Below are 25,314 nucleotides of genomic sequence, written 5' to 3' on the forward strand. Positions count from 1 at the left end.
CGAATCCCATGAGATTCAGTCAAGAATAGGTGAGGTGGGTGTCAGAGTAGTTTCGTCCACTCTTGTAGGCTATAGCTTTATCTACCTAACAGATCGGTCTTTTGGGTGTATTGGCTAGCCGCTGTCATGGTATTAGAGTTGGGCATGCCACTTTTCACGTTCGAATCCCATGAGAGACGGTCAAGAATGGGCGGGGTGGGTGTCAGAGTGGTTCCGTCCACTCTTTTAGGCGGTAGGTTTACACACCTAACAGATCGGTCTTTTGAGTGTATTGGCTAGCCGTTGTTAGGGGGAGTGTTGGAAGATAAAGAGGACTGTCGTTTTATACAAGAAGATCCAATACATCATTTGAAGCAAGCTGGGAGTTCATGATGTTCTCTCACCCCCAACTTGAGGAGGAGTGTTGGAAGATAGGCCCAAGCCCACACTACCAAGGAAGGACCACATATCTAAGAGTATTATAAGATGGGCCACAAGACCAAGAAATGCCTACAAGATGGGCCCAAAAACATAAGACGTAGGACCCAACATGATTACTACAAGCTGACATCCTTATCACATAAGTTGGAAGATCAAGAAGGACTCATAAAGGCATCTTTATCATATGGTCACGTCCTAGAAGAGTTATAGTTTGAGTTATTTTTGTTTTTTTTATCTATATTGAGTTATTTAATTATGCTAAGACTTATCTTTAAGTGTTAGAGTTTGGGTATAATTGGGACAAAGGTAGTTTTATTGTAATTGGACTCTACTACCTTCCTCTATTATACATGCACTCTGATTATAATAAGTTATTGAAGTCAATGAAGTATTTCTCTTTTTCATAAATTCAACATGGTATCAGAGTAGGTTCTATGAGTTGACGTGGTCAACCCATAGAGGTAATGTGATCCTTTTCTCAAAACCCTAAACCATAAGTTTAGGTTCCTAGTTATTTTTTTCAATCCCTACACTCGCTGTTTTCTTTGAATTTTTCTCCTCAATAATGTGATTTTTATATTTATAAATATATATTAACAGAAAGATATTGAGTCTTATTTCCAAAGAAAAATTATTTTTTCCAATTGAAGTTATCTACAAAGAGATATCGATATTTTAATGAGCGAAGATTAGATTGCAAAAAGGTTCAAGCAATAGCAGAAAGCTTAAGCTTCTGAGGTATTTATGCTATAAAGAACTAGACTTTATTTGGAGAAATATATACCTAAAGAAGTATATGTAAGTCTATTTTTTTACCTATTTAACCAATTTTAAATCTGACTTATTTACAAAGAGAAATAGATATTTGAAGCAGCGATGGTCAGATTGCAAAAGAGGTTCGATCAGCAGCTGAAAGCTTCAACTTCCGAGGTATTATATGCTATCAAGAACGAGACTTTATATGGAGCATTATATATCAAATGAAATATATGTAAATCTAGTTTCTTACCTATTCAACCAATTCTCTATCTTAATTTTTTATGAGGTATTGATCTTGGAAGAGTCAATGGTCATGCTGAAAAAAAAGGATAAACAATGCTTAGTTCGGCCAGATGATAGAGACCAAAATCTATTAGATTATTTATCTTCTTATAATTATATTTTATGAAGAGAATTTATATTTGGATGAAAGGTATTTAAGTCTAGTTTCAAAAAGATAAAGTTTCATATCTATCTGATCTATATTTAAAAATATATTCGCATTGGAAGAATCAAAGGTCATGTTGGTATTCTGTTGCATTAAAAAATCCGAATTTATGCCTATTGTTTTGCGTCACTTTTTGAGTTGATATATCAGAAAAATATCTCACTTCTCCATGGTTTAAGGGTTTATTACTACATCTACATTATTTAGGCTTATTTCTATATCTATGATATTTGGTTCAACCTAGGATCACTGCCATCACCTCCAAGCTTGAGGAGGAGAAGTACAAGAAAGAGGTATTTTATTCCATATGTTGGGGATAAGTTTATCTGACCAAAATATTCAAGAAAGGGGGAGCATAAAATATGAAACTAATGCCTCTAATAAAAATATTTATATCGGATTATGATTATTTCATGGGTCCTTCTACAAGGTTTATTGTTTTGGTTTGTGTTACATTACAGCTGCTACTATTACGTCTCTTTGGATGAGATATTATTATTGAAGAAGAGGAGACCTCAGTACCTTTTCTCATACTATAATTTATTTAACTCTAAAAAATATCACGGTTGGGACACCATGATAGTTGTTGCCCGGATTGGGACACCATGATAAATTTAAATCTCAAAAATATCACGGTTGGGATACCATGAGAGTCGGTGTCCAGATTGGGACACCATTATAAATAAACCTACTGCCCCCCTTGTAATAGATTTTATTACTTCTACCACTTGAGAGTCATTGTTCTGTGGAGGGACACGGTGGTGGACACTTCAAAGCAATGCCGATAGACACACTACCTACAGAAGATGGAGTGTGACCTACATCCAGCATTAGGACTGGAGTATGGAGCAATGTCTTATCGGCTAGGAGTGATTTTTACTCTCACTTATATTATGCCACTAGGGCCTCATGGAAGGGCGCAACAACTTGAGGGGGAGTGTTGGAAGATAAAGTCATATTGGAAGATGTGTCATTTTAAACAAAAAATATTTATACATCATTTGCAGCAAGCTAGGAGTTCATGTTGTTCTCTCACCCCTAGCTTGAGGGGGAGTGTTGGAAGATAGGCCCAAGCCCACACGACCAAGGAAGACCCACATATCTAAGAGTATTATAAGATGGGCCACACGACCAAGAAAGGCCCACAAAATGGGCCAAACACATAAGAAGTAGAACCCACCATGATTACCACAAGCTGGCATCCTTATCACATAAGTTGGAAGATCAAGAAGGACTCACAAAGGCATCTTTATCTTATGGTCACATCCTAGAAGAGTTCTAGTTTGAGTTATGTTTGTCTTTTATCTATATTGAGTTATTTAATTATGCTTGGACTTATCTTTAAGTGTTAGAGTTTGGGTGTAATTGGGACAAATGTAGTTTTATTATAATTGGAATCTACTACCTTCCTCTATTATAAATAGAGGTTCAGGTACTCTAATTATAATAATTTATTGAAGTCAATGAAGTATTTCTTTTGTCCATAAATTCAACAGGGCCCAAGCCCACCCGATCAAGGAAGGCCCACATATCTAAGAATGTTGGAAGATGGGCCCAAAACCAGACGACCAAGGAAGGCCCACATATCTAAGAATGTTGGAAGATGGGCTCAAGCCCATAAGATATGGACCCACAAGAGAGTTTCAATTAAAGGTGTTTTAGTCATGTTAATCTACTTTTTACATTGGGTTATTTACTTATGCTAGGACTTATCTTTAAATGTTAGAGTTTGGGTGCAATTGGGCCAAGGGTAGTTTAATTGTAGTTGGACTCTACTAATTTTCTCTAGAATAAATAGAGGTTCATGTACTCTGATTAAACAAGTCAATGATGTATTTTTCTTTTCCATAAATTCAACAAAACTTATGTGTAATCTTATCTCAGTAGGGCAACTTGATGATGAAGGTCGTAATGTGACTTTTAGTGGTACTACCTAGAAAGTCACAAAGGGTTCCATGGTTGTTGCACGAGGAGTTAAAACTGGAACTCTTTACATCACTTCCAGTTGTAGAGACACGGTTGTAGTTGTTGATGATGTTACTGATTTTGACTTGTGGCATTATAGGCTCGATCACATGAGTGAGAAAGGAATGAAAGTGCTTCAATCCAAAGGGAAGCTACCAAGGTTGAAAACTATAAATAACAATTTATATGAAGTTGTATTTTCGGCTAGCAAAAAAAGGTTAGCTTTTCTAAGGCTAGAAAGGAGCAAAAGACAACAAAATTAGAGTTAGTTCACACAAATGTGGGGGGCCTTCAACTGTTACTTCCCTTGGTGGTTCTAATTACTATATGACATTTAGTTCCTAAAAAAAAAATATGATGGCATTGATACCTTCAAGAGATGGAGAACAATGGTTAAGAATGAGATAGATTTGAAGGTGAAGTGCTTGCAATCAGATAATGGGGAAGAATACGTAAATGATGATTTCAAGCGGTACTGTGCTAATAATAGAATCAAGATGAAGAAGACCATTCCTGGAAAATCTCAGCAGAATGGTGTGGCTGAGAGGATGCGCAGAACTTTGAATGAGCGTTCTAGGAGCATGATATTATATGCGGGATTTCCAAAGATGTTCTAATCTAAGGCTATTAGCATTGCTGCCTATTTGATCAACAGAGGTCCCTCAGCACCATTGGATTGTAAAATACCAAAAAAGGTTTGGAGCGGCAAAGAGGTAAACTCTTCATTCTTGAAAGTGTTTGGTTGTGTTTCTTATATTCACATTGATTCTGCTGCTAGAAGTAAACTTGATGCCAAATCTAAATTATGTTTCTTAATTGGCTATGGTGGTACCGAGTTTGGTTATCACTTATGGGATGACCAAAGTCGTAAGGTTATTAGGAGCAAGGACGTGATCTTCAATGAAGGTTCCTTGTATTAAGAAAGGATGAGAACAGAGTCTGAGAGCACAAGTGATGAAGCCAAAAAGTCTGAAGTGATTCAGTTGAGAGATCTTCTAGCAATTGGGATGGAGAATATTGCTCAGAAAGACCAATAGAACATACCCCTAGAAGTAAATCAGAACATTCTTGTGACTGAACTTAGGAGATCTTTCAGAACTAGTAGACCACCACAGAGGTACTCCCCTGCACTTAATTATATTTTGCTGACTGATAAAGTTGAACCAAAGAGTTATGAGGAAGTCGTGCAAGTTGATGAATCAACCAAGTGGGAGTTGGCCATGCGGGATGAGATGGATTCATTGTTATCCAATCAGACATGGCAGTTGACCCAACTACCAAAAAGAAAGAAGGCATTGTAGAATAAATGGGTATACCGAATAAAAGACGAACATGATGGCAACAAGCGGTACAAGGAAAGACTTGTGGTAAAGGGCTTTCAACAAAAATAAAGCATTGACTACACTAAGGTTTTCTCTCCAGTAGAGAAATTGACTATTATTAGAACAGTGTTTGGACTAGTGGCAAATGAAGACTTACACTTAGAGCAGTTGGATGTAAAGACAACATTTCTTCATGGTGATTTGGAGGAAGATATTTACATGATGCAACTAGAGGGTTTCAAAGCACAAGAAAATGTGCAAATGGTGTGCAAACTTCAAAAGAGCCTTATGATCTTAAACAAGCTCCAAGGCAATGGTATAAGAAGTTTGACACCTTTATGAGTAGTAATGGTTTCTTGAGGTGCCAGGCAGATCATTGTTGTTATGTAAAAAGGTTTGATTACTCCTACATCTTTCTACTGCTATATGTTGATGACATGTTGATAGCAGGTGTTTGCAAACAAGAAATAGATAATTTAAAAAGGGAGTTGTCGAAGAAGTTTGCAATGAAGGATTTGGGTGCTACAAAATAAATCATAAGGATGAGGATTACTAGAGATACTAATGTCTTGAAACTGTCACAAGAAGAATATGTGAAGAAGGTGCTCAGCAGATTCAACATAAATAATGCAAAACCAGTGAGTACTCCTTTGTCTTATCACTTTAGGCTATCTAAGGAGCAGTCACCTTCTACAGAAGAGGAGTGAGCCGACATGGCCAATGTGCCTTATGCTTCTGCTATTGGCAGTCTCATGTATGCCATGGTGTGTACTATACCAGACATAGCTCATGTAGTGGGAGTTGTGAGCAGATATATGAGTAATCCGGGTAAACAACATTGGGAAGCAGTTAAGTGGATTCTCAGGTACTTGAGAGGTACTGCAGACTCAGCCTTATGTTCTAGAAAGTCAGACTTGGGGCTACAAGGTTATTTTGATGCTGACATGGTTGGAGACATTGATGGCAGGAAGAGTACCATTGGATATGTATACACATTGGGTGGTACAGCAGTTAGTTGGGTTTCTAAGTTGCAAAAGATAGTTACTTTTTCCACTACTGAGGCAGAATATGTTGTTGTGACCGAAGCCAGCAAAGAGATGGTATGGTTGCAGTTTTTCTGGGAAGAATTGGGTCTCAAGCATGGGAAGAATGTGTTGTATTGTGACAGTCAGAGTGCTATTCATTTAGCAAAAAATCATGTTTATCATGCCAGAACAAAGCACATACAGGTGCATTATCACTTCATCAGATTGGCTCAGAAGGATGGAGTCTTAGCACTTGAGAAGATTCAAGGGAGTCAAATTTGGCTGATATGTGCAACTTCAGTTGGACCTCTCTCTGAGGATTGAGAAGTTATTGCCGTTGTAGAGGAGATATTGATGATGGATTAGTATCCAAGTGGGATATTGTTAAGTTGTGGAGCCTAATTAACGCCCTACGTTGAGTTGGTCACAGATCCACGATATATTGACTGTTGTTTCATTAAGGGCAATTTGGGAATTTTACTCTTATATAGTGGTTGCCCTAATTTTCTCTTTATAATTGAGGGATGCCATTATTAGGGTTTTAATCATCTTAATCCGAGGAGTATCTAGAGTTGTACCCCTACAGGTTAGAGAGAAACACCTGTAAGTGTGCGATTTCTCTTGTAAATTATTTCATCTTCATAGTCGATTACTGTAGCAACAAAAGATAGGACGTAGTCTCACCTTGCGGCGAATCTGTATAAATCTTATTGTTTGTTTTCGTGCTTGTTTTTACATTCTTACGAGTTTATTATTATTGTTCTCAATAGTTTGGAATTAGGGCGTTTAATTCCTAACACTCCAATCCAGTATTTCATTCACACATGAAACATTTAGCTTTGGATTACCACTTTATTCGAGAATAAGTTCAAAATGACTCTCATGAGGTTACTCATGTCTCCTCTGCGGATCAGTTAGCAAATGCTCTCACCAAACCACTTCTACAAATACGCTTCATTCTCCTCGGAGCTCCATCTTGCGAGGGCATGATAGAGATAATGGATAACAATTATATGTAATCTCAAAGATAACACTTATCATGTACTCCTACCAATAACACTTATTCTATAAATTCTATCCATATGTACCTTATAAATACCTATGATTCATGCATGTAAAGTATGGAAAATATTTCTTCTTCCTTTTGATTCTTCTACACCTGAATGGTTGAACCTTGAGACCTCCTCCTGGTGTTCCAAAAAAGAAATTTTCATGTCATGCTATTCTTTGCTACTTATAATCGTTGGGTGAAATTGCTTTGGCATGTTGATGGAATTAGAGTCTTGCTGATGCATGAACACCCTTTGCTTCTTGCTTGAGCAATTGGGAAGTCCCCAAAAATTGGAGTTTTGAATGTGTTTTTTTCATTCATGCAATAAAAAATATTTTTGGTCTTTAATATTCTTTTGGTAAAAAATTTCTTTATAGATACAAAATCTTCATCTTTTGTTGAAGATAAATTCTGGTAATTTATTTGTTGGGTTGAGTTCAGCGAGAGGGAAGAGATTCGAGTGCTACAGCATGAGGTGCCTAACCTGACATGTTATAATAAAGAGTTATAACTCCCTCCCATTGGTAGTTACAGGAAGCTGATAAGCTTGATAGAAGTTTGACTTATAAATAAAAATATTTGGTCCCCAATCTTGGTCACCAATTCCCCTTCAGTAATACACCATCGTATGAGAGTGGAAGTGCCAAACAGAAGCAGAGAACAAAACGACGATGATTTCTATGGAATCTGATGAAATGGAGGGAGGTACGATTTTTGGGTTTCCGTTTACGGTTTGTACTATGAATTTCATGTAGTTCGAAATTCATGTTTAATCTTACATTTGGTATCAGAGCAGTACCTCTGCTTCTGCATGTTGATTCCCTCGAATTCAGTGCACTCACCGTGTGCGATAGCCGGGGCTCTCGTATCGGCAAAAACCATCGGAGAAAAGACACAATGCCAACGTCGGAGATTTTCCAAAAGGTTTTCCGGCATCGACATCGTTAAGAAAGCCGGTGTTGATAGTCTCAATGCATTTTGGATTGATGTGGCTATAATCTTCAAGGGTGAGGTGTGACTTTGGTGTGGTTGTTGGGATTGAAGTTTGCATGAGAAGTTGTTTCAAATCCATACCAATTCAAGCAGCACGTGAAGGCACTAAGCAAGCCTCCAACATCAAATATTACCACAACCTTGGCCCACTACCTTCCATCCTGCTTTGTTGTGCCAAATATCAAATATCGCCTCACGTGTTTGTTGGATGAACTTATCAAGTACCTCCACCACTTACAGAGGGGTCCATCTCTTAAAACCTTCAGTACTTGTCACAGTTTCCTTCGTTGTTGGGGATCAGGATGCTGGATCTTATGGCTCAATAGGTGGGCTTTGATATGTATCGCCTCAGTATAGGCTCTTTCTCTGGTATTTTGTGTTAATAAAATTATTTTTTTGTTTGATAGGAGATCACACGAGATGATTTGGCTCAGGTCTCTTCTCTTATGTTGGCTTGCTTGTCATCATTGGTTATGTATCTTCCACATCATCAACTCCAATTTTTTTTCTCCAAGAAATTCCCTTTATGTCATATTTGGTCAAATTTGTTAAGTTATTCTGGTTCTACTGCAGTAGTCTCCTTTTTTATTATTAGGGTGGTATTTTCCCCTTATTTCATCGCCCACATACCCTTTTTATCGATTACATTTCTCTTACTATCCTTTTTTTTACTCTCGCATACTCCTTTGGGCCAACCTCTTATGCATTGCTTTGGTTGTGTCCTTTTTTATATACATACGGGTGTTTTAGTACGCTTAAGTGGGTCTTTATCGTTGTCCTTTGAGTGATTGGTATCACCCCTTTTAGTGATGATTGTTATCACTATTTTGTTTGAAATCCTATGAGGTCGGTTTTGACTTTTTTATATACATACATCACCCATCATAATTTTTGAGAGACTATCTAGTTGAGTAATTATCCTTTGCATGCCTTAATGGAGGAGATAATAAATATATTTATGTTTTTGCTTCAAAGTGGGATTACACTGATACATTCTAGTTTTAGGGGAGACTAGATGTATAAGTATGAAGGATTCTATAAGGTTGAATCAAACCTGGTCATTTTCATTACTCTGCTGATTTTATGAACGTCTTCTTCACATTTTTATTACATGTAAGAATTTGGTTTGCTAGTTGAGTGTTGCAGTGGTTGTGCATCTTTTTTATCTTTTTGATTTATTTTCTTTATGTGAAAAAATTACATTTGAAAGTTGAGTGCTACAATGGTTACACCTCCTTTCATAACTGAAAGTATCGGTATTACTATTATTTGAAGAAAAAGTACAATTGATAATGAAGAGTTCCAGTTGTTGTGGTAATCAAATTTTACATGACCAAAATATAAAGGTTAGGGGGAGTATAATATGAAGAATTTTTTTTATTGAAGACCATGATTCTTTTTCATTGCAAGCAGAAGTTACGAACTCCGGCTTGAGGGGAGTGTTGAAAAATATATATATGACAGAGTCTTACAAAACTCTCGCAACAAGAAGTCTCACAAAGCCTAAATTAATATGGTGGAGTCTTAGAGAAGTCTAACAAGAGGAAGTCTCATTGAAGAGTCTTTATTTACAGGTTTTTTATTTATGTTAGTTTTCTATTTATGTTCAATTGTTTAATTGTGTTAAAATTTATCTTTTAGTGTTTGACTTTCGGAGTAACTAGGGCAAGGTAGCTTTTTTTTTTTTTTATCTTTTACTTGTTTTCTGTATTATAAATAGAGGTTCATCATACTCAACTATAATCAACTCAATGAATTATTTCTCTTTTTGAGAAATTCAACTCATCTCATCATCATAATCAAAATCTCTTACCTCTTCCGAAGTGGTGGAGTCCTCATCTTCAATTGCCATGAGATCCACATTATGGTCTTTTTCTTCAAAGTGGTTGGATTCTTCCTCAACTGCATCCCAAGCTGAAATCAAGGCATTTTTCTTCTTGTTTTTTGGATCTTCGCTTGTGGATGAAGTTCTTCCTTCAAGATTTTCATATTTGTATCTTATGTACCCTACCTCTCTGACTCAAAAACAAACATTAATCTTTTTAATTGATTTGTCATTGTTTGCTTTGAATTGGCCTTTTCTAAACTATTTCTTCTTCTTATACATCACTTCAAGATGCCTAGTGATAAACCTCTCCTCACCAGAGCTATCTTCACTTGTGTCATTATTCACACAAGACTTGGCCATAATAGAAATATGTCTTCTTTCTAGGTTGTTGTTCCTCTTTTTCTTCAAATTCCATCTCATATGTAAGGAGGATTTCAAGTAGCTCTTTCGAGCTCAAAGTTCCAAAGTTAGTATTCTCACGAATGGATGTCTTCCTCTTGTCCTATGGCTTTGGAAGCAACTTGATAAGTGTTGAATTTATGGAAAAAATAAATACTTTATTGACTTCATAAACTTATTATAATCAGAGTACATGAACCTCTATTTATAATAGAGGAAGGTAGTAGAGTCCAATTACAATAAAACTACCTTCGTCCCAATTACACCCATACTCTAACAAGATAATTCCTAGCATAATTAAATAACTCAATATAGATAAAAGACAAACATAACTCAAACTGAAACTCTTCTAGGACGTGACCATAAGATAAAATACATTTGTGAGTCCTTCTTGATCTTTCAACTTATGTGATAAGGATGCTAACTTGTGGTAAGCATGGTGGGTCCTACTACTTATTGGCTTGGGCCCATCTTGTGGGCCTTCCTTTGTTGTGGCCCATCTTAAGATTGGCTTGTGGCCCATCTTAAAATACTCTTAGATATGTGGTCTTCCTTGGTCGTGTGGGTTTGGACCCTATCTTCCAACACTCCCCCTCAAGCTGGTGTTCTCCTCCATGAGGCCCATCTGGCCAATTCAGGAAGGCATAACATATATGTAATAATATGTTCCTCCGTCACGGGATCCCAACCATTGACATTTGATATTTTTGACGGGGTATTAAGTTCCTCCGTCATGGAATCCCCACCGTTGACATTTGATATTTTTGACTGGATATTAAGTTCCTCCGTCATTGAATCCCAACCATTGACATTTTTTATATTTTTGACGGGGTATTAAGTTCCTCCGTCATGGAATCCCAACCGTTGACATTTTTTATATTTTAAACGGGGACAAAAAAAATATGGTATGAGGCCACCTCTTCTTCAATAATAATGTCCCCAAAGTGACATAATAGTTACAGTTGAATATAACACGACTATCTTCCAACACATATAAAACGAACCAAATAATAAACGTTGTAAAAGAACCGATGAAATATTCCGATATAAAACTTTCTTCTTAGATGCACAAGCTTCATTTGTGCTCCCCCTTTCTTGAATATTTTGGTCACATAAAACTTATCCACAACATATGGAATAAAATACCTCTTTCTTGTACTTCTTGTACTTCTCCCCCTCAAGCTGGGAGGTAATGGTAGTGATATAGCTATAAGCCCAAATAACATATATGTATAAATAATCCCTCAAACCAAGGAAAAGTGAGATATTTTCTTAATATAGAAACTCATTAAGTGACGCAAAAAATGGGCTGAAATTCGGATTTTCCAATGCAACAGAATACCAGCATGACCTTTGATTCTTCCATTGCGAATATATCTTAAAATATAGATCAGGTTGACATGAAATTTTCTCCTACTTAAAGTAGACTTAAATACCTTTTATCCAAGTATAACTTTACTTCATAAAATATAATTATCAAAAGATAAATAATCTGATAGATTTCTCTCTCTGTCATCTAGCTGAAAGTACTGTTTCTCCTCTTTTTCCAAAATGACCATTGACTCTTCCAAGATCATTATCTCCTTATAGACGTACATATCTTTCGTTTGATATATACTTCTCCATGTAAAGCCTCTTTCTTGATGGCAAAAAATATCTCAAAAGTTGAAGCTTTCTGCTATTGCTCGAACCTCTTTGCTAATCTGACTTTTACTGATTCCAATATTGATTTCTCTTTGTAGATAACTCAGATAAAAATTTGGTTGAATAGGTAAAAGAATAGACTTATAGATCTTTATTTTGATATAGACTTCTCTATATAAAGTCTACTTCTTAATAGAATAAAATTCCTCAGAACCTGAAGCTTTCTGCTACTGCTCGAACGTCTTTTGCAATCTGCCCTTCGGTCATTAAAATATTGATATATCTCTGTAGATAACTCCAATTGGAAAAAATCGTTTTTCCTTGGAAATTAGACTCAAATATATTTTCATAAATATATAATTTTAAATATTAAAATCTCAGTATAGAGGTGAAAAACACAAAATAAACTACAGGTGTAGGGACTGAAAAAAAAAGCTACGAACCTAGACTTAGGGTTTAGGGTTTAGAGAAAGGGATTTCATTATCTCTGTGGTACCAAGTCAACTCACAGAACCTACTCTGATACCATGTTGAATTTATGGAAAAAGGAAATACTTCATTGACTTCATAAACTTATTATAAACAGAGTACATGACCCTCTATTTATAATAGAGGAATTTAATAGAGTCCAATTACAATAAAACTACCTTTGTCCCAATTATATCCAAACTCTAACACTTAAAGATAAGTCATAGCATAATTAAATAACTTAATATAGATAAAAGACAAACATAACTCATACTAAAACTCTTCTAGGACGTGACCATAAGATAAAGATGCATTTGTGAGTCCTTGATCTTCCGATTTCTGTGATAAGGATGCCAACTTGTGGTAATCATGGTGGGTCCTACTTCTTATGCGTTTGGGCGCATCTTGTGGGCCTTCCTTGGTCGTGTGGGTTTGGACCCATCTTCCAACAATAAGCTTGTTATTTATCCTATAAAGGGAAGTCTCCTCTCCTAGTATATCCAACTCATTAATTATATGAGTGAACCTAAAGTTTATGTCAACAATTGATTCACCTGATTTCATTTTGAATTCAGCATAATGGGAAACCAAGATGTTGATTCTAGAGTTCTTAACCTGTGTAGTTCCTTCATGGTTCTCTTCTAGTTTATTCCAAATTTCTCCAATAGTTTTGCATGTAGAGTCTTTATTGAACTTGTTAGGACCCAAGACACATAATAAGAGGTTAATTACCTTAGAGTTTGTTCTAAATTTCTCCTTGTCTTCCTTTGTTAAATCCTCATACTCCTTGGAGATGAGTAGACCATCAACCATTTTTAGGGGTTCAGATGGTCTATTCTTTGTGACATGCCAAATGTCCTAATCCTTGTGTTGATTTCTAGGGACAACACATAAACACAAGAGATCTTAAGGGAAGGAGAGAAGAGAGGAACTCTAGCTTTTGGGAGAGAGGAGAGAAGAAAACAAGGGAGAGAAAGAAGATGAAAAGAGAGAGGTGTATAGATGAATTTGAGTCAAGAGGAAGAAGCTTGAATGCTCTACCCCATGCCTTGAGGCTATTTTATAGTTGTGTGAAGGTGTTTGTAATGACTACAATGTCCTTAGGGCTACATGCTTCAAAAGGAAAAAAAATATAAGAGAACATACACTAGCTTACATAATTACAATTCTATGCCATATGTATGAAAATTCTCCTTATTTACTAGCCATGTCAGCCCTACACACATGGTTGTCCTTCAACACCCCACCCCCCCTCAAACTGGTATTTGTAACTTCACTTTGCAAATAATCTTGGTCAATAAATTTGTGTGCTTGAAAAAAAAAATTGATTGCCTTGATTTGATTCATCTTCTTCTTGTTCACATCTTACTTGTAGTTTTCATATTATTCTCATCATGTTTCCCCTTTACTTAGATATTCTAGCCACATAAAACTCGATCAACACAACACGTGAAATTTTTCATTGTTGGTTACCTCTTTCTCGTACTTCTTCTTCTATTTATCCCCCTCAAGGTGGGGGGATCTCTTTGTTCTTGTACAAACATAATGGTGAGAGAAGAAAATTCACTTCTAACCATACGACAAAGCTCCATATACTAGTCAAAATGGTCATAGTCTGAAACACATTCTGCTCAATTTCAATGGCAGAAAAACAATCAAACTTTAGGACACGACAAAGAGACTACTCACTTTTAAAGGGTAGCTCAAACACAAATCACCTCTTGGGTGAGAATAAAATATTTAATTCAAGTTAGATGTTTGGTTCACTCTAGTTTTTATGTAGTGGGTCTAGGCATTGTTCTAAAGTGATGAAAACACATGATGATAAATTGAAGAATTACTTGAGGTTAATTGGAAAAGGCGACTATACAACAATCATACCTTCAAATGAATCTAGAATGTGATTTTATTTTTGTTGAAAAACTAGGGGAGTATAACAGTAGAACTGAATTAACTTAACAAACTTGACCAAGTATGAATTTTTGGGGTTGACCAAGTTTGACACAAGAGGGAGAAAAAAATAATACCTTTATGAACATGATGATTGAGGAAACTTAAAAAAAATATCTTCAATAAGAAAGTTTTAAGATGGAATATAGTAATGGAAACTTTCTAAAAAATGGACTCCTCATATATGGTGTTGATTTTAAGGACTCCATGGATTTAGCTCATGGATTAAAAGAGAGACAACATGTTGGGGAGAAAACATGAGGAAGAAAAAGGTTATGGACTAGTGTCCTAACCCTCCCCCTGAGGCTCAATTTATATATGAATAATATTACAATAATATAATAATACCCCTAAAATTTAAATTACATCAATGCCATCATTATGAGATGACTCTTTATTTACCATCATACCACCATTGTGTGGGTCTATGGGCCTTCTCCTTGGTCAGTGGGCCTTGGGCCTATCTTCCAACACTCCCAGTCAAGTTGGGGTGAGAGAACATCATGAACGGCCAACTTGCTGCAAATGGTGTAGAGGATATTCCTATATAAAATGGCAGTCCATCATATCTTCTAACACTCTTCCTCAAATTAGTAGTCTCTTTGTTCTTTTCCAAGAGACCTAGTTGGTATAATATAAGAGAGCAATATCACTCCTAGCCGTAAGACATTGTTCCATACTCAAATCATAGTCAAAAATATTTTCCGCTCAATTTCACAAGTAAAAAAGTAGCTCTGCTGCGGGGCACATAGTATACCCACTTTCTTAGTGTAGCTAAAAAAAAACCTTTTGGGAGAATAATAGACTTGACTCAAGTTGTATATTGGACACACTCCTATCCTCTATAGGTAGTGGGTCTATCGGTATTGCTCAGAGGTGTATTAATAAACTCATCCATCACTGTGTCCCTCCACAGGGCACCGACTCTCAAATGGTAAGAGTAAAATTGCCAAATAAGGGGGTAAAAGGTAATCACCAGAAGATAATATTAAGGGGTCACAAAGTGCTTTCTTCTTCCTCAGAATAACCAATGCTAATAACAATCAACAATTGATAAATCCTTCTTCCATAATAATGTCTCAATTAGAGAGACATTATAGCAGCACCTGAACTGAGCATGGGCCTAAATAACACGTACCAAATAATGAAAATCCTTAAAAAGGACACATAAAATAATCTGATGTGAGTCCATCAGAAGGCTATGCACCAAATAATACATTGAACGAGGAATAGGCTGTCAATTAATTCAAGATAATATCACGTCGAAGCCAAGGGATCAAGTCATGTCGAGTTAGGTATCAAACCAATATAGCCGAGTCACAAGAGAAATAGGTATATAACTCGGGACCCGGACACATATAACCGAGGGAATAAGCAATAGGGCCAAATCAGATTGACCCGAACCAAGTTGACTCGGTCCAAGTTAACTCAGCAAAATGACCTTCTTCTTCTCCCCCTTGCAAAAAGTTGTAAGGGACTTGGCAATGTAGAAAACTTGGCGGAAATAGTATTCTCAGCGGAGGAAATAATCCAACGAGCAGAAATAAAATAGAGCTTCCAAAGATGGCAAAAAATCTCGGAAAAGAATATAATCTTCGTCTTCTTCGCGATGCCAGTGGGACAGTAGAACCAGGCGAGCCATGACCAAAAACTTTTGTCAGCTAGGAACCAAAGATAGCAATGAACAATGAAAATCCAAGAAAGTCAATCCGATCCAGTGCCAGTGAAGATATCCGAGCAACGATTTGGTTGGAAAATAGCAATGAGGGAAGATTAAGGGAATGCAACTTGGGATTTCGCCAGATTAAGCTCTCTTCTAGTTACGACTTCCAGAAACAAATCAAGCAGCAATGCAACAAAGGTCTGTTTATACATGAGATAATTAACAAAGCCAATCACGATTTACTAATCAAGCTCCAATAGAGTAGATAGAGTAATTTATGGAGCAAAGTAATACAAGTTCCAGAATAAACTCATCTGGCAGAGACCAAGTCAACTTGCAATTTTCTAGTTTCAAACAAAAGGCAATTGTCGTCCAAGCCAATTCAAGACAACGTAGAACTTGCCAAGAATCATGATGCTAGTAGTAGAATCATCGGGTATGGAGAAACGCAAAATCACTTGGCTGGATCACCAAAAATTAGGGGTGGATTCGAACCAAGCCGTCTCTCAAGCGGCTCGATTCCGGCTCGTTTCGATTAAGTATACCTGAATCTCAAGCCGAGTTCTAGATTTGGGATCCGCTCATTTAAATTAACGATTCGAGATTGACCGAATCAAGGTTTGTCTCGAAAGCTAGCGAGTTGGCTCGTTAATTTAACAAGCTACGCTGGATTTGGGGGATTTGGGGGAGTCTAAACAGTGGATCAGGACCGGAGCGGGAGTGAGAGCGAGGGGGAAAAATTCTTCCTCCCCTCCTCACCGTTGAGCCCCTCCAGCCGCTACTGTGGTTGCCTCTATCGTCATCGATAGTTGCTTCACTGGCTGCCTTCTGCCTTTTCGTCGCCGCCGCTCGATTTCTTCCCCCTCATCTGCCTTCGCCTTTGTTTTTGTCGCCGCCGCTTCTGTCACCACCACCTCCGTCACAGCTGTTATCCCTGACGAATGTTCCTCGCCGGCGCCACTAGAAGTTTTTCCCTCGACGTCATTCCTTGTCTTGGCAGAAAACCAGAACCAGCAGAGATACCTAAGTTAAGAGGAGAAATAATCCCCCCCCCCCCCCCCCCCTACGCGAAGTTGATTTCACACGTGCGAGATCATAAAGTCAAATAAAAAACTTTTTTTAAACTCTGCTTCCTCATGGCTCTTGAAGAAATTGAAAATACATTTTAGAAGAAATATGTTTCTAGGGACTATTAGTGTCTCATGATTTTTGTAAACATTTTTCTAATTGAAAATTCTTATTAAAAAAATCATATAATTTTCTAAGCAAGATTTTCCTGCCAAGATGGGCTAGAAAATCGTATCGAAAATTTTTGAATAAGTATTTGACAGTTGATGCTGTAATACTTTTACTATGAGGAAATTTTCATAGTAATTTTGTGTTTGAGATTTTATTTGATTAAAAATTTATCAATAAGTATAGTAATATATTAGATTGATTATTATTTTTTATTTATTTCCCTAGAAGAGGCAATAAGAGGTCCATTTAACTTTCCTCAGAAAATTTTAAAATATTTTTTGTAATTTTATAATAAGTCACTAATAGTAATAGGATTTTATTTAAAGGTTTTTTTGGAAAAATGTATCATAGTAAAAATATTTCTAATTTTTCCTAGAATATAAATTTTCAACTAGGGGCACTAAGGAGGCCATAGTAAATTTTTTGCCAGAATAAGCTAGACAACATTTGGAGTAAAAAAAATTAATATTGGTGCTTTCTAATCCATTATTGAAATTCAATCCTGAACCTCCCATATCATTCTTTTTTTAAAATGTATGCATAATTTTAAATATAATTTATTTGACATATATTTTATATAGAGTATTAAATGTAGGTTAAGCTCGAACTCAACTAGAACTCAAGCTTAAACTCGGTTAAAATTATTAGGCTCGAGTTCAATTAAAATTTTAGGTTTGAGGCTAGAGTCGGTTGAGCTCGAGTTCAAAATATTTAAATCAAGTTCGGCTTGAACAAGGTTCGGACTCGGACTCAGCTGAATTCAATGCCACCCTTATGCTCAATTTTAAGTAGAGGTCATTCCCAATTTTATGTAAAATGTATGCATAATTTTATATGCAATTTATTTGACATGTATCGTTTGAAAAGTTTTAAATATATGTTAGAGCACAAACTCGAGACTTGTATTTTTTGAAAAGTTTTAAATGAATGTTGAAGCTCGAGCTCGGCTTGATCTCGGTTAAAATTATTGGGCTCGAGTTCGATAACAATTTTAGGCTCAAGCCTAGGGTCGGCTCAAGCTCAAGTTCAAAATATTTAAATCAAGCTCGGCTCGATGCCACCCCTACCCGGAATGTAGTGTTATTCTTGAATACTTCCAGCAGGATACGATTTGGACATAACCAAAATGCTAAGGAATCCGATGGCCACAGGCTGGATATCGAGTAAGAGAACAAATTACATTCACCAGACAGTTCTTTTCCTTCTCGTCATCTACCCCTTCACCTCCCTTCTGGTTTTTCACGAGAGAAAGGAAGCTCCATAGGAAGATTACCAGGTTCGTCATTGAAGACTGAGAGACAAAGATGGCGGACATGGTTCAAGACCGGCTGGAGCGAATGGTCTACAAATTTGATGACCTAGAACACCGCGGCCTGTTCACACGAGCAGAGATTGCTGAAATTGTCAAAAAAAGGTCAAAGTTTTGAGTACTGCCTCAAGCGCCCTTGTCCTCTGAAACAAGACTTCCTCGCGTACATTGACTATGAGGTGCAGCTTGATACTATGTGTAGGCTTCAGAAGAAGTCAGTTGTCCGAGAAGTGAAAAAGATGAACCACACCAGAAGTGGAAGAAGTCCATCTCTGACTACACCAGTGTTCGGAGGAATTTGGAGATTTATAGATTAGATGTTTATCTAAAGGTTCATGGCCTGTGGATTTATGTTGCAACTTGGGAGTTCGACCAAAAAGTAAATGTCATATTTGCTTGTGCTCTCATGCAGCATGGATTGCGAGTTAGTAGCTATAACAGAGCCCGCCTTGCTGGTGAGATTGAGAAGAGATTGTGCAACCAAGAAGAATGCTGGTGACTCTCTTTGGTGGACGTCAAAGATGTTATCAAGATAAACATTCTCTCAATAAGGTGGCAGCATCTCAAGAAAAATCTCTCAAGATGGGGAACATACTCTCAAGAGGAGGTCACCATTGAGAATCCAATATCAAAATATTTGTAATTGGAAGAAGTAAAAAAAATATGGGTAGACCAACTCTAAATAATAAGTCGAGATAGCAAGATAGACTCTTTATTTACCATCATGCCACCATTTGTGGGCCTATGGGCCTTCTCCTTAGTCTATAGATATTGAGCCAATCTTCCACCTCTCTTGGATGGATAGGCTTTCCTTGGTCTTGTAGGCTTGAAGCCATCTTCCACACACTTGGACGTGTGTACCTTCCATGGTCTTTTGGGACTGGGCCTATCTTCCAACATAAGGAAATTACTTTCTAACACAACTTGACTAATTTGCAAAGAAAATATTCAAGATATAATTTATGGAATTAGAGAGGTTGAGGACAATAATATTTGGACTTTAGATTGAGAAAACAATACTTTTTAATTAAAAAAATTCAAACCTTGTCAAAAAAAAGAAAGTAAACTCATAATGAGAAAAACTTTTCTTAACAAAACTATTGTACTATGAGATCAAACAAATAGGAAGGAAAGATAATCAAGTTGATAAAACCTTGACTAGATTTTGAAAACAAATAGGAAACTTAACCAACATTAGCAACTCAAAAAATGAAGTAAAAAATTGGCTTAAATTCATATTCTCGCATCCAACAGGATACCAACATAACATTTGATTCATCCAATGTGGATATATCTCTCTAGAAAGATCAAATTGAGAAATTGTTTATTGGGATAGAATTAGACTCACATAGATTTCTTTTGAGATATAATCCTATAAATAAATTTTCAATCATGTTGGTACAAACTATTTCAAAATTTGAGCCTTTCTACTGCTACACGAAACTTTTTTGGTGTCTGACCTTTGCTGCTTCATATGTCAATTTCTCTTTCTATAAAAATATGATTTTAATGATTCTTTTTGAGTTGGAAATTGAACTCAATAATATTTCCAACAGTATATAATTTTTTATATAAAAGATACGGTAAGAGAGTGAAACATGTAAGGAAAAATAGGAATTGGGAAAGAAGACTTAAGGAATTATGAGAAACTCCTCTTTTTGTTTTCTTTTTCCCCATCTTCTTCTCCTTTTCCATCTCAAATATTTGCTAACTCTGATATCAAAAGAAAAAAGTCATAAGAGGATATACACTAGTTTGCATGCATAATTATAATTTTATGTCATCTCTATGAAAGTTCTCCTTATTTACTACTTATGCAACCTTTACCCACGTGGGTGTATACTCCTTGGACCAACATTTCTTAGGGGTCCAGATTATCTATTCTTTGTGCCATGCTGGAGGAAGAATTTCGTTCTTACCTCTCTATACCTATACCCATAGTCTGTCCCATTAAACATTCAGAGACAGTTGGCGAACTGCCGTTCAGGAAGGAACAATTTGTCTTGAGATGCCATTGAAATATTTTAATGAAATCAAGATTGATTTTGATTTTAAATGTTTAATGACTTATTCTGATACCAATTGTTGGCACAAGTGGCTTATCCTGCTGGAGATGAGTTGAGAAATACAAAATAAAATTTTGATATCTTATGAAACTTGTCGGCCACACTAGGGAAATTTTTTGTGTACCACACCGATGAGTGTCACCGTGTGGTCCAAGCACTTGTCTGCTATACAGGTTTGTTGAGGAGAATGTTCAAAGGTTCTCCCAAACATTTGGAGGACATGCTAGTAGAGGAGTTGAAACTAAATTTTTGGTGGACTAGAGTCTATGGAACACGCTTAATCAATAGAGCTATATTTTGATGAGGGCTGCTCGTTTTTACTACATTTAGTTGCATATAAGGACGGCCCCTGGTTTTGGGAAGGTAGGAGAGCATTTTAGCTTTTTAACTGATTTTGTCGGTTGTATTTGGAATTTGGCTAAGAAAATACAAAATCTAACCGGTCATACTCGAAACTATAGTATCTGAGGGCAAATCCAAACAAATATCAACATCTACTAAGGATCAGGATCAAACAAACAAATAACATGCCATTGCCTGGCTTTTATGCCACATTATTTTGAGTAGACTTGATGAGGACCGCCAAGTGGGTCTTTTTGGAGCCCACTAATAAATGCAGAGAGCATATGCAAGCCCATGAAAGATTAGCAAACATAAAAAATAACTTTCCGTTGCCGGGACTTGAACCCGGGTCTCTCGGGTGAGAGCCGAGTATCCTAACCAACTAGACTACAACGGATAGTTTTAGCTTTAATTGAACCTATATAATTTGTAATAATAATTTAAATAATAATACATTTTTATTATGTTTGAATAATAATAACTTAATACTTTACTTTCAAAATTATTTATAGTTAGTAGATTGTATTAGCATAACTATCTAAATAAATTTGATAAGAATGAAACATAAAAATATTATTCTAATCAGATTTAATATTTCATTTTACATAATATAATGTTTTTAAATATTAAATTATTTAAAATAAGAAAGGACGGTGAGTCCGCGTCCTTGTCCTATTCGCTCTAGTCTCGTCAGGAAAATATCTATGAACCGATCCAGGTATTGACTAGTGGGGAATTTCCAGAAAGGAAGGACCGTAACCTGAGGTCGCAGTTTCCAAGTTCGTGACGGGGCTTGATGCATCTGGATCTGTGAAGCCGACACGAATCCATCAAGACTGTCAACGTGTCTTTCTTCCTCACACTTGTAAAACAGGAAGCAAGGGGTTTCGCAAATTATTTCCAAGTCCTGCTTTGGTTGCCTATCAGGGAAGAACAAGTGTAGGCGCCCGCACGTCAATGCGAGTTTTCGCCTCTCAGAGTTGGCTGCCAGACGGCGTCGGTGCGAAACTTTTTCTCTCCACACGGCGGCGCATTTGGTCGCACCTGGAACAGTTTTTCGGCGACCCCCGGCACCGGCACCGACACTGACGATTCCTTTCACCTTGAACTATGTTCCCATTTAACTTATAGATTAAAAATAAAAAAAGTACTTTTAAAAGTGGATGGGTTTGCCACAGCTGACACGCATTTAAGACACCCGGCCTGCGCTGCCATTAATACGCAAGGTATCACCATGTAATCTTCTGTTTCTTTTAACTAGCGTCTGTTACTAACTTACCACTGATTTACCTCTTCTGTTAAATAAAATGTTAGCCCGAATATTCTTATCTTTACTACAGGTGCCACCTCTCAATCAATGTCCACCATATCTTTTAACTTACTGTCAGGCATGTCCACTGTATCCTCGTGTTTTGTTCCTCTTTCCAAGCTGCTAAATTACTCTTCCTTTCTCCTTTTATTATTTTTCTTTTCTTTTTTCTTCTTCGAAATTGGAATCTTCGTTTCCCCCTTTTGTCTTCATCGAGTAAAATACAGCCGTTGGATGCGTCGGTGTCACTTTCTTCTTTAGCTGTGACATGTCTCACTACATGTCAAGCGTTCGGGCCCACTGCGGCTCGTTATTTAGCGACTTTCTGGAATCGCCACAGCTAGCCTCGGACCCATTGCTTCATTTAACTATTTTTGAATCCAACGTTTACGTCCGGTGGAGGGAATTTCGGGAAATTAATAGTGTCTGTTATCGACCGACGATGCAATGTGGGCTTTCCTTCCACATAATTCTGAGTTTTCGTTGGGACCCACTAGAAAGCTCCCAATCTAACGGTCCCAGATGGCGAGTTCCTGATCTAAGTCGACTGTGGACCCTCCCTCTCCTTCACCGTGTCGGTCTGTCGCTGCCGGTTCGCTCCACCGGCACGTGTCCAATTTAAAGCTTCCTGTGCAGGGGTATACTTCAATCGAGACTGACAGGCTCAATTTTCAGAAGCCCCTCCCCTCTCTCTCTCTTTAATACGAATTCTGGAGCCCCATTTTCCGCTGGCGAGGTCGCCGGAAATCTATATCTGATGCTGCCGTGTTCCGAGTCTAAGCAGGCGGAACCCCTTCCTCCACACAAAACCAGAGCGAAGTGCACCCCTGAGTATATCGACCGCAAGATCTATCCCCTATGCGTGCTACGAATTTACATCGCCGCCCATCCACGGACATGGCTCCTTCTTGCGATTCTTTCCTTACAGTTCCTCCTCCTCCTCTCACTGCGTTTTCTGCCCGTCTCCATGGTGCCTCGCCGTTTTTCTCCTCCGACGGACGCTTCCGTCGGGGGCACTAACTCGACCTGCGGTTACGGTAGGGTTTATGTGTACGACCTCCCTGTGATGTTCAACAAAGAGTTGATCGACGATTGCGAGTCACTGAATCCTTGGAATTCGCGCTGCGAAGCGCTCTCGAACGGTGGGTTTGGTCGTCCGGCGGCGGATCGTTTGACGGATCTTGTGCCGGAGGACCTGAGACCGGCCTGGTTCTGGACGGACCAATTCGCCGCGGAGATCATCTACCACAACCGAATGCTGGGACATCGGTGTCGTACGATGGATCCGAACGCCGCCACGGCGTTTTACGTGCCGTTCTACGGCGGCCTCGCCGTCGGGAAGTACCTGTGGTCAAACTACAGTGCGAAAGAGCGGGATTTCCATTGCGAGATGCTGCTGCGGTGGATCCGGGATCAGGAGACCTGGAAAAGGTTCAGCGGATGGGATCACTTCATGATGCTCGGTCGCATCACGTGGGACTTCCGGCGGTCCAAAGTCGAAGACTGGGGTGGCGGCTTCCTCTACATGCCCGGAATGAAGAATGTGACGCGTCTCCTGATCGAGCGGAACCCCTGGGACGACTTGGACGTCGGCGTGCCGTACCCTACCGGATTCCACCCTAGAACCGATACCGATTTGCGGAGCTGGCAGTCCTACGTCCTGAACCGGACCAGGACAAGTCTTTTCTGCTTCGCCGGCGCCACCAGGTCCGCATTCAAGGACGATTTCCGGTCGGCTCTGTTGCAGCAGTGCGCCTCCGCCGGCGACGCCTGTCGCTCAGTGGACTGCTCCGGGACACGCTGCTCCAACGAGAGCTCGGCCACTCTGGAGCTGTTTCTGGACTCTGAGTTCTGCCTGCAGCCGCGGGGGGATAGCTTTACCCGGCGGTCCATTTTCGACTGCATGATCGCCGGGTCGATCCCGGTTTTCTTCTGGCGGCGATCGGCGTACCTGCAGTACGGTTGGCACCTACCGGAAGACCCGGGGGCCTACTCTGTCTTCATTGACCGGGGGGGAGTCAAGAACGGGACGTCGATTAAGGCGGTTTTAGAGAGCCTTGGCACAGAAAAAATCCAGAAAATGAGGGAAAAGATCGTGGAGTACATACCTAAATTTGTTTACGCGTCGCCGAAAGAGGGTTTGGAAGGCGTCGACGACGCCTTGGACGTTGCTGTAGAGGGCGTTCTGAGACGGTTTCAGCAGAGGAAGAAGGGACGGTAGGAAGGAGGATGAGGGAGAGGGAGAGGGAGAGAGAGAGAGAGAGAGGAAAGATAAATAAATAAATGGTGAAATTCTAGCATTTGTTGTATTTGTTCTTCCGGAGTATATAGAAATTTGATTGTAATAATGTGTAGTAGAGGATAAAACAGAGAAGAATCGCAAAGATATATTTCATGGTCAGGGAAGGGAATAATCTGTTTCTCAACTTTCTATATTTTTTTATCGATTTGTTCGCAGAGGCTGTTGGCTTTTGGCACAGCATCTGGAGGATTCGTTTGGGAGATTCAGCTCTGCTCTCCATTGTTGTTCCGATCTGGGTCTGTATTTTGCATGGGAGCAGTTCTCTTCTGCTGATCATGGCCAAATGGTTACCATCAGATATTTTATAAAACGCGAAACCCTAAAATAGATGAAGTGAGAGAATATTAATTTGATTGGATTGCAAAAGTGGTGCTTTTTCCTGGGTCAGCTACACAGCTTCAACATTTTCAATGCAAGCTCTGAACTGGGAAGATCTGCAGTTTATTGGATAAAGAATTACATGTTCTGAACATCAGTCACCGTCCTGATAAAACCATCTTTGTCACCGGCCACAGAGCATAGAGTGTTCTTTGCTAATAGAGAGAATGAAAATGACCAATTTTTTTTTTATGTAAAAAGCGACATGAGACATGCGACATTAACCCTCTTAATTTGATTTGTATCCCCAAATGGTTAATGAATTCCCTCAAAACACAGTATTACAAATGTTTCTGTTGCCGAAAACTTGGCGAGCTCATTAACCCCCAATGAGGTTATTAAAATTGTCATTTGTGTCCATTGATGCTTGCTTCATCCCAACCAAGAATACTGTTTTGTTTTTTGGGCCTCGTTGGCGACCACATCCCTAGCCA

General features: G+C 38.3%; 1 protein-coding gene and 1 non-coding gene across 2 annotated transcripts; one reads left to right on the forward strand and one right to left on the reverse strand.

Moving 5' to 3' along the window:
* Positions 1-21,215: 21,215 nt before the first annotated feature.
* On the reverse strand, positions 21,216-21,288 carry TRNAE-CUC (transfer RNA glutamic acid (anticodon CUC)). Its single transcript has one exon. It is a non-coding gene; the product is annotated as a tRNA-Glu (tRNA).
* A 1,575-nt stretch (positions 21,289-22,863) lies between these two features.
* On the forward strand, positions 22,864-24,715 carry LOC137934119 (xyloglucan galactosyltransferase XLT2-like). The gene has a single exon (XM_068778354.1). The coding sequence runs from the start codon at positions 22,958-22,960 to the stop codon at positions 24,419-24,421; it is 1,464 nt and encodes a 487-aa protein (XP_068634455.1). The 5' UTR covers positions 22,864-22,957; the 3' UTR covers positions 24,422-24,715.
* The last annotated feature ends 599 nt before the right edge of the window (positions 24,716-25,314 follow it).

This window comes from Aristolochia californica, unplaced genomic scaffold (genome assembly GCF_029961685.1).
Source record: "Aristolochia californica isolate CCGP_79_NKW_82.1479 unplaced genomic scaffold, dmAriCali1.0.hap1 SCAF_6, whole genome shotgun sequence".
In the NCBI taxonomy this organism is placed as follows: domain Eukaryota; kingdom Viridiplantae; phylum Streptophyta; class Magnoliopsida; order Piperales; family Aristolochiaceae; genus Aristolochia; species Aristolochia californica.